The sequence below is a fragment of the Hippopotamus amphibius genome, chromosome 2 (genome assembly GCF_030028045.1).
Source record: "Hippopotamus amphibius kiboko isolate mHipAmp2 chromosome 2, mHipAmp2.hap2, whole genome shotgun sequence".
NCBI lineage: Eukaryota > Metazoa > Chordata > Mammalia > Artiodactyla > Hippopotamidae > Hippopotamus > Hippopotamus amphibius.
In genome coordinates this window covers 198160029-198181505 of record NC_080187.1, presented here as the reverse complement: position 1 = coordinate 198181505, position 21477 = coordinate 198160029, and the positions used below count along the sequence as shown (strand labels likewise).

The 21477-nt window shown below is 39.9% G+C and overlaps 1 protein-coding gene across 3 annotated transcripts in view; it reads left to right on the top strand.

Moving 5' to 3' along the window:
- Positions 1–15364: 15364 nt before the first annotated feature.
- Positions 15365–21477, top strand: part of RFX7 (regulatory factor X7) — a 142236-nt gene continuing 136123 nt past the window's right edge. Inside the window, exons 1-2 of one of the 3 annotated variants that reach the window (XM_057722417.1) lie at positions 15365–16163; positions 16316–16478. In XM_057722417.1, the coding sequence (XP_057578400.1) occupies positions 15365–16163; positions 16316–16478 (962 nt within the window). Of the gene's footprint in view, positions 16164–16312; positions 16479–21477 lie in introns of those variants that run through there. The other 2 variants (XM_057722416.1, XM_057722418.1) reach the window with 2 other exon arrangements.

Here is a 21477-nt window from a genome sequence, read left to right as displayed (position 1 = left end):
CATATACAAAGTTGGTCATAGCAGTTTTCTTCTTAATAGCCCCAAACTGGAAATAATTCAAATGCCTATCAACAGAAGCATGGATAACTGAATTGTGATATATTCATACAGGGGGATACTACAAGCAATAAGAGAGAACTGATAACATGGACTAGTATAGTAGACATGATATGAAACAAAAAAAGCCAGACACAAAATTGGAACAAGCTGGAAGATTCTATTTCTATGAATTTCAGGCACAGTGAGTACAATGGAGAAGCACGAGGGAGCATTCTAGGGAGCAGAAATATTCTCCATCTTCATCTGGGTAGTTGGTTACATGAGTAATACACATGTAAAAATTCATTGGGCTATATACTTATAATTTGTGTACTTTAGTCTTAGTATGTTAAAACACACACAAAAAAACCTTTAAAAAATGATAGAAATTCACAGGAATATATTTTCACTCAAAGATTCAAACAACACTGAAATAGAGGCTAAAATATTACTCCTGTCCTGTTTCCTGTCCCTCATTCTTGCTGTCCTCCCAAAAAACAAACAACAAAAAACATTAGGTGATCCTACTTCCAAATTACTTTTTATGCATTTACATGCACGTATATATGTCCATATGTATATACATGTATGTGTAACATTCACATTCATGCTTTACAATAATTCTGTAATTTTATTTTTAACCTAAAAATACATCTCACAGCTTTCTGTCAAATACAGATCAGCCTCATTTTAACAACTGCACAGTACTGTATTGTATCAGTGTAACATAATTAATTAATTTCCCTACTAGCTGATATATAAATTATTCCTAATTTTTCACTATTTGAAACAATGCTGCAACAAACTTTCTTAAAATTTCCTGGTGCACACAAACAAGTATTTTTTTGTACACTAGAAACAATTTCTTTTGGCTAAACAGTAGAAACAAAATTGCTGAGTAAAAGAAAATTGTAGAGTAAAAATTTTGGTAAATTCAGCCAAATTGCTTTATGAGAAAGCCTTACAAATTACATTCTGAGCAACCATATATGAAAATACCTGTTTCCAGATATCTTTATAAACACTAGATATTATCAATCTCTTAAAAATTTGCCAGTTCTAAGGGCAAAAAAAATGCAATTCGCTGTATTTTATTTTTTATTCATTATTTACATTTCTTCTTACTAAAGTGGTTATTTAGATCCTTTGCACATGTTTTTATTAGGTTGTTTATATTTTTCTTATCAATTTTGGTATGTTCTTTATTAAATGTAAAATATATATTTTGAAAATAATTTCTCCTGGTTTGCCACTTTTAACTTTCTTATCACATAGCATTAGCCAGGACTCTCAAAACAACAGTGAAAAAACTTTAGTGGGAAAATTTCTAATACTTCATTAGGTATGACAGTTGTGTATGCAGATACTTTTCATTAAAACAGAGAAGTTTCTCTCTACTTCTGGTTTGCAAAAGTGGTTTTCTTTCTAATCAAAAATAGATGTCAAATTGTATCAAATGCTTTTCACATCTCAAGATAATTATATAATTTTTCTTTCTTTTGAATGTAATGATTTGCATTAATATATTCTGAATTTTTAATCAGCCTTGAATACCTTAGATAAATCCTTCTTAGTTATAAAATAAAAATATAATTCTGGATTCATTTTACTAATACTTAAGATACCTGTATATGTGTTTACAAGTGAATGTATGCTTTTCTTGTCAGTTTTATTTATTGTTGTTGTTTGTTGTTTTAAGGTGAATATTTCTTCATGGGTCAATTTTGGTGATTTCTATTTTCCAGAAATCATTTTAATCTAGATTTTTCCAATTTATTATCTTAAATTCAGTATTTCTCTCAGACTTTTTAAAAATCTACTCTATACTTATACTGTCCATTTCTCATTTCAAATGTTGATAATTGTCTTTTTTTTTTTTTTTAACCTTGATTAGACATTCTAGACTTGATATTTTTGGTTCTTTTCAGGTGATTTCAGCTTCTTGAGCTGTATGCATGATTTACTTCTATTCAGTCTTTTCTTATTTTCTAATGTATGCATCCAAGGCTGTATATTTTCTCTGAGTATGCATGGATTTTGAATTGTATTGATCTCATTGTCCTTGTTGCAGTGGTTAAATATACTGGCTCTGGACTATACTATTTAGGTTCAAATCCCAGCTCTGTCATCTATGGACTATGTGCCCTTGGGCAGGCTATTTAACAGAGCTTTGTGTTTCAGCTCCTCATCTGTGAAATGAGATGATAATGGGATCAACTTCTCAGGATTATTGTGATAATAAAATGAGACAATCCAGGTAGATCGCTTAGCACAAAGCTGGTTGTATACTAATTGTTAATAAATTTGCAGCATTGTTATATTTAAATAATTGATAACTTCCTTTTACATTTCCTTTCATTAAAGTTATTTTAAGTTTGTTATTTAAAGATGTGGGTTTTTTATTTCCAAGTTATAAAAATTGTATTCCTTTGTTTAACTCCAAATTTTATTGCAGTGTGGTCAAAGAATGTGACCTGAATGATTTCTTACCTGGGAATTTATTAACATTTTCTTTGTATTTTAGAAGGTAATGCTGCATGTGTGTTTGAAGAGATTATGCATTCACCATTTATTGCATACAAAGTTCTTCACATCTATTCAGTCAAGTTTCTTTATTGTGTTATTCAAATCCTCACAACCTTGCTTACTTTTCTACTTCATCTGTCAATTTCTGAGTTGAAGTCTCCCAAAATAGCTATGTATATTTCATTCCTACCTGTATTTCAGTTTTTACTTTATAGGTTATATTTTAAACCCGACTTTTGATGTTATATTTTTAGGTCTGTAAAGGTTCACTATTAATTGACCTTCTTAGGGAATTGTATCTTTCATCAACATAAATGTTCTTTATCTTGTCAAATCCTCTTTACATTAAATCCTTTTTTTTGGCCTGACACTAATGTTACCACACTTGTTATCTATTTTTAGTTATTTGGCTTATCTTTGTATGTTCTTTTATTTTCAACCTTCTTTTTTGGATGTATTTCTTCTAAATACCTTATGACTAGACATGCTGTTGTTTTACAAAATTTGAGATTTTATGTCTTTAGAAAATTGTATCCATCTGTCATATTTAGTAATTAATGATGATCTGACCTTTTTCCTGCCATCTGGTTCTGTGTGTGTGTTTAACACACTTTTAGAACTTCCCTCTTATCTCTTCATCACATCTTGTTCTGCCATCTTTATGTTGCATTCATCCAAAACAGGGGCAGCCTGCAGGTCAGACCTGTCTTGCTGCCTGTTTTGTAAATAAAGTTTTACTGGAACACACACAGGCCCATTCAATAACAAATTATCTGTGGCTGCTTTCACACTATAGCAGCAGAGCTGAGTAGTTAAGACAGAGCCCATATGGACCACAAAGCTGAAAATATTTACTCTCTGGCCTTTTACAGAAAAAGTCTGAAAGCATCTAATCTAGATTTTAATTTCATATTATCAATTTTTAAACATTAATTTTTAAACAAGTTAACTAGTTTCTTTCCTCTTCAATGTTTCTTGAATATCTTCATTTTTCTTGGATTCATTATTTATTTTATTAAAATTCACCCAATAGTCAGTTATCCTTTCAAGGAATTTCTATTGGTGATATACATCTGCTGAGTTTTCTTATTTTGAAAATCATGGTTTTAATCTCTATGATCACTATTTGCTTTCCCTTCCATTAATGTAAGAACATCCTAATCTCTCTGAAGATAATTGTTATAGTTGTAACATAAGTATATATTTTACTCATAATTATATTTCTCTTAAAATAAGATGAAATTTATAAAACAAATTGATACATATCTTTTCATTTATCTTTCCGCTGAGTTTGGTGCCTCTTACAAACTTGTATTATTCTTGCATTGATTAATCTTGTACTTTGTAAATGAAAATTTCTGTTAGTGCTCTACTTCTGCTTAATGTGGGTTGACTCTGGTCATTATAGGAGAAGGGAAAGACACACTGCTGGGCAGAGTGATTTCAGAGTGACAGGTCTCCCTGTCCCTCCTGGAGCCCATGCTACTATTCTATCTTTGGTTCCCAGGACTTACAGGCTCACTGCTTTAATCTGTGGACAATTCTAAGCAGGAAAAGGGAAGGAGATCAGCAGCCCAGATGCTCCAAATGCGGTGTCTTCAGGTATTGTTCTGGTCATTACGCAAGCACCCCTCTAAGCACTGAATCTGCTCTTTCTGAGATGGGAGCATCCCTGAAATTGCTTCTATTCCTTTAGCAGTCTTAAGCTCAGGAGTATTTCAGGTTCAAATGCTCTAGTTTGTTTTCCCAAGGCTTGATACCATCTCCTAAAATTTTCTGATACTTGATTGACACTTTTTTGTCCCCAGTCCTATCACCAATTACTCCCCTCTCCCTCCCCCTTTCCCCCATCTCTGAACCTTTTCTGTCATTTCATAAGATTTGGTAGAGGTAAGCTTCCCTCAGTCTGACGCCTTGATTTAATCTTCATACAGAGGATTTTAAAACTAACTTTTAAAACACCATTAAATATAATTTATTTGTGGGTGATAACTTATGATCTTACCATTTAAAAAATTTCAAAACCTTTAAAAATATACTCGGGAAGAGTATCTTTGACACAGAAAAAACACTGAAGCCCAACTCCAACAGCATCTCTGGGAGAATTCGAAATGAGAAAATATATAGTGAAAAGAGGTACTCAGTCTTGAGTCACTCGCCTTTAAAAAGATTGGGTGGTCCATTCAATTAAAAAAGTGTTCCTTCACGAGGGTAGGAGACACTGGTTGCTGCAGAGCTGTAATCATTTAGCCACGTTTTCTACTTGATAACAAATGACACATTAGGCAGCAATCAGTGACATCTGTGACATTTTCAGTCAGAAAAATTTGACTAACAAGCTCACCCTGTTTTGGAATTCTACCCCTATCCTGTCATACTTCAATCCCTGCCTGCCAAGCAGCCCATTCAGAGTATATTATGAGCTAACTTTAACAGTTTTTAATCCTGACTGAAGGGAACTCTTCCTAGAGCAGTTGGAAAGCACAAACTCTGAAACCCCCCTCCCCCAATCACATACACACAGTATGTGGGCTCTTAAATCCCCAGGAAGAGTAGCTGGTCTCATTGGGCTTTCTTCCTGGACCTCAGAAGGGACCGATATGTGTTTGAAATTCCTATGCTCTGAGATTTCTCAACTGATTATTAACACCTTCTCTTCTTTCTCCATTTCCAGTCTTGGGTTTATTTGCAAGGGTTGCTGTCAGAACCCTCTGCACACTCTCAGAGTTCTCTGAGACAGCATTAGATGAATCACTAAATTTTCTCTGCTTGGTGTAGGCAAAAACTTTCTCCCTTGCCATCAATGCTGCCTATCTCACTATCAATTGTGCCCCCAATTTCAACCTGGCAGGGTTTGAATATCCTTCCACACTCTGATCAAGGAATCTGCTGCGGCAGCTGCCTCAGGTGCAGTGTGGCTTTGGATGACTAAGACCTGTGCTTTCTATTTACAATAGCCAGGACATGGAAGCAAACTAAATGCCCATCAACAGATGAATGGATAAAGAAGATGTGGCACATATATACAATGGAATATTACTCAGCCATAAAAAGGAACAAAATTGAACTATATGTAATGAGGTGGATAGACCTAGAGACTGTCATACAGAGCGAAGTAAGCCAGAAAGAGAAAAACAAATACCATATGCTAACTCATATATATGGAATCTGAAGAAATGGTACTGATGAACCCAGGGACAGGGCAAGAGTGGAGATGCAGATGTAGAGAATGGACTTGAGAACATGGAGCTAGGGTGGGGGGTGGGGGCAAAGGGGAAGCTGGGATGAAGTGAGAGAGTAGCATAGACATAGATACACTACCAAATGTAAAATAGATAGCTAGTGGGAAATTGCTGTATAACAAAGGGAGATCAACTTGATGATGGGTGATGCTTTAGAGGGCGGGAGGGTGGGGATATGGGGATATATGTATAAACACAGCTGATTCACTTTGGTGTACCTCAAAAGCTGGTACAAAAGTCTAAAGCAATTATATTCCAATAAAGAGCTTAAAAAAAAAAAAGACCTGTGCTTTCAGATTTTCTGGACCTCAGAAGGGACAGATGGTGGCACATGGTCCCTCGGCGGCTGGCCCTTTTGATTTTCAGAGCCCCTGTTATTGTCAAGGCCCTTGTCCTTTACCATCATCCTATGCCTTCCCTTCCCTTCTCCACCTCTTCAGGAATAAAATATACAGGAAATCCACATTTATTTGGCTCTTACTCAGTATCAAGCATTGTGCTAGGTATTTTCACAAATACTTTTCAAAAAACCTTCAGCCTAACTATGTAAGGGAGTCCTTATTTCCCCATTTCTACCACTTCAAAACCAAGGCTCAGAGAGCTGTGACGGACTTGTCTGGGACTACAAAAGTGGCAAGGGGTAGGGCTGGGATTTGCGTCCTGGACTCTCAGCTCCAAAGCCCAAGGCATCTCCCTGAGAGTGAGCCTCAAGCCTGGCCCACCCAAGAGTGTGGATCTGAATTCAGATGAGAAACTAGAGGCTGAAGGGAGAACACAGCCAACTCTTCTTAAAAGGAACGGGGCTGGCCAAAGTACCTTTAATTCTGGAGAATCATAGCACCAGATGTCTAGCTAAACAGACAAAATTTGGCTGCTTGGGACATTTTTGAATAGAGTCATGGAGACATGAATTTGAAGTATGAATTAACTAAGTTCTCAGTACCCACACCATTATTACAGATAAGATATTGAGTTTTCTTATTAGCCCATTCTGTTTTTTCCTTCATTCTGCCTTTTCTTTCCCCTCCTTGGCCTAAACAAAAGGATTCAATTCAATAACTGAATTCAACAATTCAATAATTCAATAATTCCCTAATTCAATAATTCAATTCAACAAACATTTATTATTCAGCTACTTTATGGTAGGAATTGTACTATATGTAGGAGACACAGAAAAGAATAAAAACATACATCCTGACCACGTATACTTCACAGTACTGGAAGCCAGAGGTGGAGAGGGTAGGTATATGAAATTGACAAGTAAACCTACAATTACCATACAATGAGACAGTGTCTGTGACATAAGGCTGTGTAAGGTCCTAAAGGACCCCAGAAAAGCGACAGCTAACTCAACCTGGGTGCAGATGAGATGAAGACTGGATAAGGTAAGACTTCCCAAAGGATGCAATTCTTGACATATGATTGAGCCTTTCAGGTGGTCAGGACCGTAAGTGCACGTGTAAGACTCTTCTGAAAGAGAGAGATCCACACCAAAGTAAGGCAGCAATGGAAACCTCCTTGGGATCTGAGGAGAGAAATCACTTGTCAGAACTGCACTGGAACCTAAATGAACTTTTAGTTCCCTAGCTCTCTTCAAGTCTCTTATGAGGTCACTTGCAAGTCTACTCCTGGGTTTCCAGGCAGTTATTCTGGATTTCCCCAAGGCCTGGCCAATAATCTGCTCTTCCTCATTTGCGCCCCCTTACTCTGGAGCTCCATCAAAAAATCTCCTCCGTTTCTATCCACCCCTGGGCCTACTGCTCCTACCATTACTAAGAAACTACCTTATCTTCTGAAAGCCTTTTCAGCTTGTCTTCTCACAGGTGCTTCTCACTTTTTCCTTCTACTGGTTGCTGCTGTCTAATGGTTTTGGAGGTCTGCCTCTCTTGTGTCTTTTAGGTACTTTTTTTTTTTCACTGCCAACTGCCTAGCCGTCTCTCTTTATCATATTCATATTCTCCAAGAAAGGAATCAATTTGTTAATCAATCATTAACCTCTTCCTTGGGCAAAGATCTTATATTGAGCCAGCTCACAGGTCACTGTCCAGCCAGGGGATCAGTTGCCGTTATGGTGGATGCTGAGCCTTGTTCCAATCAGGGACGCATGGTTCCAAGTGACAAGGATGGAGGCTTACATCAATTGAGCCATTAAGGTAGCTATAGATGGCAGAAACCTGAGGGCTTGGCCAACTCAGGAGAATGATGCTAACAGATACATTAAAGGCACTATGAATAGGAAAAACAAAAAACAAAAGATAAAAAAAAATACCAACATCAAACCATAATACTCAGTTGGCATATCTTCAGGTAATGGTAGGTGGGGAGAAGAATGAAGAAAAATAGAAAGTTCCTGGGAATAAGTGTATACAAAAAGAGCATAGGACTTCCCTGGTGGCACAGTGGTTAAGAATCCACCTGCCAATGCAGGGGGACGCGGGTTCGATCCCTGGTCCAGGAAGATCTCACATGTCATGGAGCAACTAAGCCCGTGCACCACAACTACTAAGCCTGTGCTCTAGAGCCCGAGAGCCACAACTTCTGAGCCTGCGCTCTAGAGCCTGCATGCTTACAACTACTGAGCCCACATGCCACAACTACTGAAGTCTGCCTGCTCTAGGGCCTGCATGCCACAACTACTGAGCCTGTATGCTGCAACTACTGTAGCCCGCAGGCCTACAGCCCGTGCTCTGCAACAAGAGGAGCCATTGCAATAAGAAGCCCACGCACCACAACAAAGAGCAGGCCCTGCTCGCTGCAACTAGAGAAAGCCCATGTACAGCAACTAAGACCCAACACAGCCGAAAAAAAAAAAAAAATCAAACCCTGAAAAAGAAAATGAGCATAGAAAATAAAAATACTGAAGCAAAGGAGACAAGTTGGCCTACTTCACAGGAAAGGCTCTTTCCTGAGATTCAAAGTCCAAAGACTTCTTCCTCTTCTCAAATACACGAGGGATGACATAAAGAGTGTAGTGAATGTGATTGTTAGTTTTATTGCGTCAACTTGACTAGGATGTACCGGTTATTCAATTAAACTCTAACCTAGGTGTTGCTGCGAAGGAATTCTGTTAGATGTGGTTAACATCTACAATCATTTGACTTTAAGTAAAGGAGATTATCCTTGATATTCTGGGTGGCCTCCATCTAATCAAGTGAAAGGCCTTAAGAGCAAAACTAAATTTTTTCTAAGGAAGAAGAAACTCCACCTGTAAACTGCAGCACCTATTCCTGCCCAAGAATTTCTGGCCTGTTAGCCTGCTGGCCTGCCTTACAGATTTTGGACCTGTTTGCCCACACAATCATGCAAGCCAATTCCTTTAAGTTACATATTATAATAAAAATAATTACAATAAATATTATCATAAATATATGATAATAATGAATACTATAAGAAATTTATAATATATTCTACTGGTTGTTCTCTGATACAGCCCTGCCTTATACAGTGAGGATGGAAGTGGAGATTTGGAAGTTGGTACCCAGTGCAACTTTTATCATCAGCTGTTCACTCCAACTAGGCCAGTCTCCTGTGGGTCTCTTCATAGTCATGCTCATTTTCCTGCTTCTGTTCACACTGCTTTTCCCGTCTGGCTTGCTGCCACTCTTTCTTCCACTTTCATAAACTTCTTCCCTTTCCTTACACTCTAGCTCTGTCTGAAGCCCTCTGTGAAGCCACCTCCTTTTACTTTAACTCCATCTGCTCTTTTCTTTCTTTTAACTCCCTCAGCAGTTATTAGCTGTGCCATTCACTGTGATTCTTAATCTTACACACCTCATAACACTGTTTTGTATATAGTATACACCACTGGTTAGGTATAAATCTGTAAGTACAAATTTGGGTGTGCAAGAAATGTCACATTTCTTTATTGTGTTTAAATCAAATTAAATTCACGTCAGCCTTAATTCTGCTGAAGTAGAAGGAAATCCAATCCCAATTATTACTGGCTTCCCTCCCTTCCTCCCTAGGAATGCACTAGAGTCTGGAAGATTTATGTTGAGCCTAAAAAATGGGGGAAGATGGACTTTGACATCTTCATTGTTCAGGGATAGATACATGGTCACTAGAAGCCAGGGAACAGCTCTGTTCATGGACCAAGTGGCCAGGGGATCCAGCCTCCATAGGGTCACCATGCGTCTACCTGAGGTCTGGCTAGCTCTTGGGGCACTTCGAGGAAGCAAGGCTGGTGTTCCCACTACTGAAACCCTGACCTTTGACTCTTTTCCAGTTTGGGAAATTTTTTCTTTTGCAACAATTCCATCTATGCATAATCCCTCCTTCCTTCTCTCTCTTTCCTCCTTTCCCTCACTCCCCAGATGCCCCTACCTCTTGAACCCCCTGGCAAAATCCCTCTAGGAGCAAGGAACCTGGAAGGTAAATTGCTGGGCACAACTCCAGGCGTAACATTGACAGTGCATCAAAAGGAGTTGTGGTCCAGGAGGATTCAGTTACAGTGTGACTGGTGCCCCCTGGAATTGTCTAAGACAGAGTTCCTGTCAACTTCTTTCTGCCTAGAAACACAAAACTCCCTTGAAGCATGTTTGGAATGGAGGGGAGGGAAAATATAAGGAGAACATAAACCAAATTAATAGCTCAATAAATTATCCTGTCACACACTTATTTTTTTGTTTGTCCCCTGTATTTTCACTTCATGTTTAAAAATATGTGTGGGCTGATATGTCTGAGTTCCAATTAGATTGTGAACTTGAAGATTAGAACAATACTGTATTTACCACTTATTTTTAAACCTTTCTGAAGTTTCAGCATAATAATTAATACATAAGAGGGACTTAAATGTGTCCTGAACTGAAAAATGATGAGTTTGTGGATTACTGACTAGGCTCCACCAGTTCAGACTGCACCAGTGCTGACCTCCTCGTTGTAGGACTGGCTCTAGTGTCTTTTCACTGTCACTTTCAGGGTTAGGTAAATATGCTTTTACTTTACCGGCTTCTGTTCACAGCTGCTGCTGGCCTGAATTTCCAAGATATCACATTTCTACTTGGGACATTTCTGGCCCCAAGAAAAAGTAAACATTTCTTTTAAAATTCAGACAGATGGTATTAACTTGAACCTTCTTTCATATAAAGAGAATGCAGGTCACAACATAAACACATGTATCATAACAACAGTGGAAAATTTCTAAATGAAATCAGAGTGGTACCTGGCATTCATTTTCGTCATATCTTTCACTTAAAGAGCTAGCACATTATGAGGACTTTATCCCAATAATCCTTAGAGGTAAGTAAAGGGACCTGACAGAATGACTTGTATAGACAGGGTCACAGTCAGGTAGTGACAGTGTTGTTAACACCCTGCTGCCTAGCCCAGTATTTGAATAGTTAGGCTACTTCCCCTTAATAAACCATTGTTTTAAGGACATAATGGAATATTTGTGCTTTAACAGGAGAAATCATATTTTCACATCATACTAACATTAGTAAGTATGGCATGGAGAAAATGTAACCAAATTTGCCAATATGCACTTAGTTTTGAACCTTCCAACCTCCCTCTTCTGTAAGCTTACTTCCTCTTTGTTGTCTTCCTCCCCACTGCCCTCACCTCCATCCCTCTAATGCTAGTAAAAGACTGAAAACTCAATTACATTACTGTATTGGAACTTAATATATCAGCTCCCCTAGAACTACATGCATTCTGAACGACAAGAGCTTAGCCCAAAGAAATTAACTATCACTTTCTGATATGGAGAAAGATTTCTTTGGAGGTGGAAAGCCTTCCTTCCCTGTTCCCTTAAATAATACCATGTAGGTGATTACATACTCTACTTTCAGCTCCTAGAGGGAAAAGTTTGCAATGGAAGAAGGCAGAGAAAGTAATGATAAAGGAAAAGAGGATGCGAGAATACTTTGTTTTCAAGGGGGTAAGGAAAAGAGGGTAGGACCTTATCTTTTCCACATCGGTAAACCACCATAATGTGTGGAAATTAAATGTATACTTTAAGCACTTAACTAATATTAACCAATGATGAAGCCTATTTGAGGTCTCATCTTTTGTCAGAACAATCATCACTAATAACACAGAGTAACATTTTGTAAAATGGGCTGTCTCCCTCCCCTCCTTTCCCTCCGCTATTCACTCTATTAAGGACCTGAGCACAGAACTAACACTGGGCTCTGCATTATGCACTCATCTCACGTGCCCTTTCATGGCTTCACACCAGTGTTCATGCTGTTCTTTGACCTGAAACCATCTTCCCTCAGTGCTCTGCCTGTTGAATTTCTATTCACCTGATGAGACCCCATTCAAATACTAGCCAAGAGGCCTTCTCCAAAAGCTCTTTTACCCTGAGCAGGACCAATCCCTCCCTCCACTACATGCATCACCTTGTGTAACAAACATATATTAACAGGTCTCTCGGCTCCCCAGAATGTAAACTACTTCAAGCTGAGACTGGGTCTTTATCTACCTACCTACCAATCTATCTATCTTATCTATATTTTTGGTGCCTGATACTCTTATGTATTGGGTATAATAAGTGTACGATAAACATATGTACTACAGTCTGGTCAGTATAAAAAGTTTAGTTTCATAAAGTAGACAAAGTTTAGACATAAGAGAGCAAGATGGTATAACGTACCGGGCTAAGGAAATTAAGGTTAGGTAACTACTGAATTCAGCAAACATTTACTAAACACCCAGGAGTAAGGAATTATGTCCCAGGATTACTAGGATAAAATAAGTTTTCGAGGTGCTCATGAGCCACTTGATAGATTGTCCTTCTCTGTGTATAGCACTTCCCTGGTTTTGGTATCACCTTATATGTTTCTCACCATAACCCTGTGAGACAGGTCATGATTTTCATTTTTTATAGAGATGGAAACAGAGGGTTTGAATTCCTAGGTTTTCTGACTCCCAGACTAGAGTCTTTCTTCTCCGCTACATCAGTGTTTCTCAGAATTTGCCACAGGAGTACACTCTCACGGGGAGAACAGACTTACACTCCTCAGGGCTGAGAAACAGAAGCTCAAAATCCAGTGTGTTCTCTTGAAAATCCATGTTTACTATAATGTTTCCCACTAATTCTCACTGAGTCAAACTGAAGGTCCGAGGAAATGAGCCACATTGATTCAGGGTCCCGCAGGGACCTTAGCACAGAGTTTCATAACCAGAGGGGGATACACACAATTTCAGAAGCACCATGGTTACCTTGCTACCTTTACCCAAGGTATGTGGGTTTGGCTTGAGTCCCCACCCAAGATTTTGAGTAACTTCATCAGATTTCTTTCAGGTTTCTACTAGGATAACTGTATTCACCACCCCCTCCGAAGATGGTAACAAAACACACATTCTACTCCCAGATTTTAAGTGAGCAGTGGGGGCTGGCCCTTTAAAGAATCAGCCTTTAATCATCTTTTAATGGACCCTGCAAGGATGTCCATTCTGGCAATAAGATCTCCCCAGTCCGACACTACCTGCCACCCCTCTCACTGCTGGTTAAACCTAAGAGTCCCAGATGTCAACCGCCTGTGGGCCCTTGAAGGCCCCACAGGCCCAACAATGCCCTCTCGACAGCACCGCCGCTAGAGGGCAGCTCAGGTTACAGCTCTGCTGTGCCCTCTAGCGGCTGCTGGGATGACATGCTCTTTTATGGAACCTATAAAACACTCAAAAGTTGCACTCGGGAAGTCAGCCTGTGTGACACCCGGTAGCGAATTTTTAAAGAAACGTCTTGGTTCTCAGCTTCCTTTTCTTAAGGCCTTTGGCAGTCTCAGATACACTACCCTTCTTGGATGAATCTCTTGCTCCCTAGGGTCTCCCCCTCCCAGGGTATGGCAACGTGGAGCCCTTGTTCTCTTGTGGCAAGGTAAAAAAATTAGAACCTGGGGGACTTGGCAACTTTCCCCGATGCCTTTTTCCTTCCTCTGTCTTCCCCACGGATATACAGTTTACATACACTTTCAGGATTTTTCAGTATAACCTCATTTTCACCAAGGCTTGTAGGCTCTGGCATTAGACGTCAGGATTCAAATCCGGGCTCCCTCATTTACTATTGGGGTCACTTTAAGAATGTTAACCTCGCTAAGTTTCTGATTCATCTGTAAAATAGGGAGAATATTACTACATTATACAATTTGGGGTTGATAATGTATGGAAAGTGCTAGGTCTTGCACAATGAAAGTGCTCAGCAAACATCAGCTATTTTTATTCTTCAAAGCTTCTGTCTAGTGCACACCACGTATATCAATTCGGTTCAGAAAAAAAGCCTGACTTTACATAGGACATAAGCGTCCAGATGCAAAATGAATTAATAAACAACTTATCTTTTCTAAAAATGGCTAAGCTAATAGTGATCTTAGGTTATGGAAAAGGGGGTTCGTTTGTGTGACAGAGTCACTGCAATGGTTTTCAGGGTGCAAAGGAATCCAAGGGGCTTAGAATCCTCATGGAGGACCTGTTTTGCACACAGGTGTCCTTCCTCGCTCCTAGTCTCCTGCTCCCACCACTTGCAAGAATTTAGGGTGAATCTGGGGGTGGAGTCTGTGAGTCAGGCCCGAGGGCACAGTGGTGCAAAAGCAGAAAGGTTCCAGGCCAAGGCAGGGAACTGAGAACTCCAAAGGCCAAGAAACCCAAGCCAATCAGATTCCCCACCCAGGAGGAGCCTAAAAGGTGGCAAAGGCTCACTGCCCAAAGTCCAAGCACTGCAGGAAAGTGGCCAGAGAATCTGACAGGTAGAAACCTGATAGAAACTGTCAGAAAAGTTAAAGCTGAAGAGCTGATAACACCCACAGGCCCAGAGAAAGGTCAGTGTGAGCTAAGCAGCTGTTCCATCTGGTGCCAGAGGCCTTGGCTGTAGTCTTCTACACCCAGGCAGTTTAGGCCTCCCTGATCAGCCCCACCTAGAAAAGCCAATTCTTCTGCTCTTAAAGGGGACCTGCATGTTTCTGGCAGGGAGTCTTACTCTTGGCCGGCAAAGCTAGCTCTTTAGGATGAGTAGCGGGGGAGAGGGCAGAGAGTACGCCCAGGGGTTCAACTGGTTCCAAAGGAAGGAGCTTGTGGCTGGAGCCTGAGCCTCCATGTTGTGAGAACTACACGCATTTCTCTCAGAGGCAGGCAGGGGCCTTGGCTGCCAGGGACCCTGACAAGCCGCGACTTGAGCTGTGCCTTAGAGCCTGGGTTGGCTGGAGAGCGGTATAGAGGAGGGAGGGCATTCCTGGAAAGGGGGTGGAGTGGGGAGGGAGGTGAGAGGTACAGCATGAGCAAAGGCACGAAGGAAGAATGAGTCTGCTGCGCGTTGAGAATGGCATGGAGACTTCACTGATTGGAGCCGGGAGTTCTTGCAGGGGGATGGAGGCAGCTATGATTGGATAGCCAAAGTGGGGCCAGATTTGGAGGGCTTTGAATGCCCGACCGAGGAGCACTCAACCCAGCTCCTGCCTTGCGATTTCCGTTCAAGACTGAATTACCTAAAGGGTGGTTAATTCCAACCGGTGTTCTTCTTTGGGGGCTTCTGAAAAGTCAGCTTATCCTCTTACCTGCTTCATTTCTCTTCGTTTACCCAAGGAGAAAGTAATCCTCACTTGTCGAGGGGAGGAGGGATAATGTTGATTGATTTCACTTTACTTCCTTGGAGGATGCAAAAAAAAAAAAAAAATCCTATTTCCACGCCAAATGTTAAATTTGGTTTCTCCTCCTCCTCCTCCTCACGCAAGTTCTCTTTCTCTCGCCAGCACCTCCCCCACGTTTTCCTGCTCTCCTCCACCAGCTCGGCCAGTCCCCTCCTCGGCCCCGGCGGCGCACGTTCCGGGCCGCGCCGGCCCGCGCCCGCCCTCCGCGCCCGTGCGGTCCCCTCCCTGCCCCCCCCCCCCCCCGCGCCCGCGTGCGTACCCCGCACACACTGGTCCACGCCCCCCCCTCCGCGGCCGAGCGGTAGGTGTTTTGCCGACTGCGCCGGGCCGCAGTGCGGCTGCGCGCACTGGGCTGCCTCCGGGGCTGGCAGGGCAGCGGCGGCGGCGGCGGCGGGGCCGGGAGCGAGCGGCGGCGGCAGCGGCGGCGGCGGCGGCGGCGTGGGGAGTGGCGTGGAGCCGAGCCTGGGGCTGCAGCAGCGCGGGGCCCCCGGAGTAAAAAGCCTCAGGGGCAAGAAAGGAAGGCCGGGCCGCCAGGTCCCTGAGCAACCGTTCTCCTTGGATTTGGGGGAGCCTTGCCCCCCCAGCTCGTCTTCAGACGCCCCCTCCTCACCCCCTCAAGCCCCGGCCGCTGACGGGAGGAGGCGGCGGCGGGGGGCTGAGGGGCGCCGCCATGCCTCTCCCGCGGTGAAGCGCCCCGGCCGTGAGGAGCCGCTCGGTCTCCCCGGTGATGTCCCCCAGGCGGCAGGCGAAAGCGACTCACTCGAGCCCTGGGGTAAAGGCCTAGCTTATCCAGCTTCCTTCCTCCTCCTCCTCCTCTTCCCCTCCCCCCTCCTCTCCCCCTTCGTCCTCCCCTCCCCGTCTCTTCCCTCACCCTTCCCCGCGCCCCCATCTTCCCTCCCTCCCTCCCTCCCTCCCCTCCAGCAGCGATGGCAGAGGAACAACAACAGCCGCCACCACAGCAGCCTGATGCCCATCAGCAGCTTCCCCCCAGCGCCCCCAACTCGGGGGTGGCTCTGCCAGCCCTTGTGCCTGGGCTGCCAGGGACAGAGGCCAGCGCGCTGCAACACAGGATCAAGAACTCCATCTGGTAAGAGGATCCTCCATCGCTGGGGTAAAAAAGCCCAGGCACATTTCTGCTGCAAAGCGGGTGGGGGGCGGCGGGCAGGGGAGCAGAGGAGGAGGCTGATGCATTCATTGAATGTGGGTCTCCAAAGTCGGGTGCATATTTATAGGACCTCTGGAGGTGTGGGGACTTTGCATCAGCCCCTGGGCTCCGGAGCCAAAAAAATGCTTTTACCCCCTCCTCAATTGCGAGTGCAGATAAACAAGTCATTTGTGTTTTTCACTTATGTGTGAAAGGAATATGTGTCGAATTAAGTCATGTTGCATGATGGTAGCATGAATTTGGGACTGAGGAATGTGAAATGTGTTTACTCCTTTTTGCAGTCATACTGGGAGGAAGAAGTGTATTGTGAATTTTCACCAAACAGACATTGTGCGTAAGAATATTAACATGCAGCACAAAACCTAATGTGTCTCTTCCTTTCAGTTGGTTTAGCTGTTTCTGGATGTTTTTGCCTTCTTTATTCTGAGATTATATTTCTCTTCTAGGGATCTTAATCTTTGCATTGATTGTGAAGAAAGGGTTTCTTCAGTATGAGATATTTTAAGGTGGTAGTTTACACTGCAAAGTGATTTTCTAATTTAAAAGGATATCTTTAATTTAAAATAAATTTGTTGCCATTTCGTGTGTCTTTTTTTTAGAAACCATGGATGAAATATCTTTTGCTATTCTTATACTTTCTTGTATGAGAATTTCCAATATTTCAACATTAGATTGAACTCTGAAAGACTGGTGGCAGTCTTTTAATAATTAAATACACGGAGTTAAGTCTATCCTATGTTAGAGCCATTGCAAATATTCTTTGAACATGAACTTGCATTATTTTTGTAGGATTTTTCATTAACTGACATGTTTTAAAAAGTGTAGGGCTATTTTAAAAATGGAAAGCATTATTTGGAGTTTGGTCTAAGAGACTGCTTTTAATAGAAATTTAAAAATAGAATTATATGTTGTCTTTAAAAAAGCTCTGATTTCAAAAATGAGATCTTGCTTGTTCATCATTGAGTATGAATACTGAAATATCAAAACTCCTTACTTTTTTTATATTGCAATTTAAAATAAATGTATCATAAAACAACTGGCATTGCAGTACAATATTTACACACTTAAAAACAGTGACAATTTTTAAATACAAAATTAAGGTCTATTATATAGTAATTTTCATTATTTTCTTGGCGTATATCCATACTGTCATGCTAAATGAAGTAGGTCAGTGCAGGCTTTAATAGTTTCATACTACACAGTAGTTGGCAGCTGAGTATCTTGCTTTCAGTTTTAATTTTAAAATGAAATTTAAATATTTTAAAGGAGAATTTTTTACGGTTGACAATAGTATTGTGGCAATTTGAATAGGTCGGATAAATAGGATGGTCTGTGTGTGTGTGTGTGTGTGTGTGTGTGTGTGTGTGTGTGTGTGTGAGAGAGAGAGAGAGAGAGAGAGAGAGAGAGAGAGAGAGAGAGAGAGAGACGGCTTTATTCTTCAATGGATGCCCTCACCCCCTTTTTAAAACTGATATTTAAAGGAAGACATGCTTCATCTCCTTACCATCAAGGTTTCCAGAAACCAGGTTTTTGTTTGTTTGTTTTTTTATCCTGTTAACTTGATGTACCAGTGTCTCTGAAATCTGAATTGAGCACTTTGGTTTTTACAGTAAGGTAAGGGACATCCACGTTAAAGGACTAAAATCTTAAGAAAGGCAAATTTTGCAAGTTGAATTAGTAATTATATGTTTTAATTTATTATGAGAACAATAGGGGAAAGAAACCTTCACCTTATATTTTTAAAATGTGAGTAAGTTGTATAGGCAGCAGACTGAAGTGTTTGAATAATGATGATAGTGGAGTGCTCTTTTTGGTAAATCATGTGATTTAATTATTCTTTAATTGATAATTTATATTTACACATCCATTACAACTTAACTGCGCTGATTTTAATGTGAGAAAAACTTCTGGAATACAGGGTGCTTCAGTTTTGGTACTTGCTCTGAAAAGAAAAATTGACAACAAACACTTTCATCCCCAAAGGCAAAATTTTATAGCTTCATTTTAAAATTGTACTGACACACTTATTAGCATTTAATTTTCAGCTTTAGAAATCCTATTTGCAAAAATTATTTCTTTATATTTAAAACTTTAGAATAAACAACATTTGTGGATCATAAACGTTAGTGGCTACTTTTAATATATAGTCTCATAGACCCTGCTCCACAAGACTGGATTTATGTTATTCATCAACTGACTGTATGAAATAAAGACAATTAGAAAGTGAAAGCTCCTTCGCTACCATCTCTTCCTAGGAAATAGTGTGTGTATGTGTATAAAATTAAAATGACTTTTAATAGTTAAGATTGCAGTTCTTTGGGTATTTCATTTCACATTTTTTTGAAGCCACAATATTTTTTTACCAATTATTTTATCACTTGATAATGTTCTGAAAGATTATCAGTTTTGTGCTGAGTCCTGTATCAACCTTTGGTATCATTACTAATGAGAATTTAAAATTACATTAAACAGAAGTGTGGCATTTAATACTTATCAAATGTGTTTTGCATTTAGGTTGATCTTAGTTTCTAAAGTATTGTAATTGCAGGTCACAAGTCTGAACTTGTCCTCCTATTTTACAAATATATAGTATGTGATGTAGACCTTTAGCTGGACAATGAATTATTTATTATCCCAGTTCATAGTTAATCTATTCTGTTTATTAAACTAAAATGCTGTTAGATAAAAGTATGTCCGTGGTTATTTCAAGCATTAAATGAGTCTTTGGAAAAAATATTAAGTATTCAGAGTTGAAATCATGGTACTTAATAATTGACATCAGAAACCATATTTCTTAAGAATTGGAAATGTAATGTATTTTTAAGATAGTTCTACAAAATAAAGTTACTAATTTGATAGTCTTGTAATATTTGTGTAATATATTTATGGGTATCTTCAGCCCAAGTCCATTGTAATGAGCCTGCACCCTTCTTGATCTTCCTTATTCCCACTCCATAGACAGAGGTCCAGATCACTTACACAACTCACTTGAAAGATTTATTTGCGGAGGTCTGTTTTAATACTGAATATGCTATAAAATGGTATTTATATTTTGTAAATAATAGAAAATAATAGAATTCTAATATAAACTTTTCATTAAAAAAGGAAAGCTAGTAAGTCATGCATTTTTTTCTAAAAAAAAGACTCATACTGGCAGCCTGAAACAAAGCCACAATCTAACCTCACTGCAAACTTCTTTAACTTACATTGCACCCTTCTTTGGTTACCTAAAAAAAGAATACCGAAGCAAGTTTTTCCTTCCTCTTATCTCCCAGTGTCTTCATAGTTAAAAAAAAAAAAAAGTATATGTATTTAATTTAGACCCAAAAAGTTTAAGTGCTGTTTTCCATTTTAAAGCAACTTTTCTTGAAACCCTGATAGAATAAAATTACTGTGGAAAAATTGCATTTGAAATCTCTTCTGCCTGTTTGTGATTAGATATGTTTAAGAATAATCATACCTGCATGTTTGGGAGTGATTAATATATTTGGAATTAGACTATAACATAGACAACAAACCTTTACCTATAAATTAAGAAGAAATCCTGATCTTTCATTGTAGAAAATGTTCTGATACTGTATTTACTCAACAAATTTGGAGATTCTTAAAAGAATTAGTTATTATCAAGTATTGTGTTTATATAACTCTATTTGCAAGTAAAACCTTATAAACCGTTTTTAAAAACAGTCCTATATGTGTCATTATTCTGCACACTTTATGGAAAGAGATAAATTGAGTGACAGGGAAGCAGTAGGATTCCTCTGATTCATTATCAGACCCTGGAAGCAGTGCTGTGGCTGTAGTTCCTTGTCTTTATTTAATCCTGTAAGTCATACAGAGGTCTGAATCTAGTGCATTTTAGATTTAGAATTTAAACCCAAATTGAGCAGTTTTGTTTTACTCTCTTAAGCAAAGTATGGCAATCCATACGTTTTTCTTATTAGTGCCACATTTGTCCAGATTTCTGTCTCTTGTCATAGAACTCAGTAGTTCAGTTTTGTCCTTGTTCTGGGTCAGGCAGTTTTTAGCGCCAAGAAATGGTTATTGTTTCTTCAACTTAAATCGGAAAAATTTACTATAAAGCTTATGACTTTACAGTTTACTTTAACCATAAGCCCAGGATTTTCATTTTGCTTTAAAACTAGAAGCTGACTAGTACATCAGGTGGCTTTGAAATATTTTGATTAGATATTTGACATGCTACCTACCCTGAGTTCAACCTATCTTCCATACCATGCACACCAAAGACTTAGGGTCCTTTTTGTTTGCGTATGTTGAGGCCAGCTGTGATGGTGCATCCTAGCACTGTTTCTGATTCCAGAAAGAAGGCAGTTCCTTGCTGTCCTCGGTGATCCGAAACTGATGAAAGTGTCTTCCCTATTGCTCAGAAAGGCAAGTTAAGCAGTTTCAAGCCCCTCAACTTTATGGCCTTGTTTAACTTTGGTAATGGGTATGTGTGTGTATAAATAATTGACCAATTTGCTCTCCCCATTGGGAGGTGTCTTGAATGATGTAATGTGCAGAACTGATTTGGTTTCTGTCTCACTATTAGTTTTTGGTATTACTGGGGAAGTGAACTTCACAGTGGTAGGAAAGACAAGTGTCTTATTTGTTACGAAAGATGTTTTGAATAAAAACTTTATATTAAATCACTTTTTATATTAGAAAAATGTGACACACTAAAATTGTACAAATGAAAATAGTTAAAATGAGCGCTGTCGTTCACTCAAATTTGGATACTTTAAGCAAGAACATTGTGTAGGACTCACCTTAGTACCTGCTATATACAAAGTACTATGCTAGAGACTGGCATTTGAGGAATGCCCATTCACTTGTAATATTAACCTCAGCAAAAATGTGCAATAAAAGCTCTCTTTTATTCAGTTAGAGGACCAGGGAATGAGATGACAAGTGCCAAAGC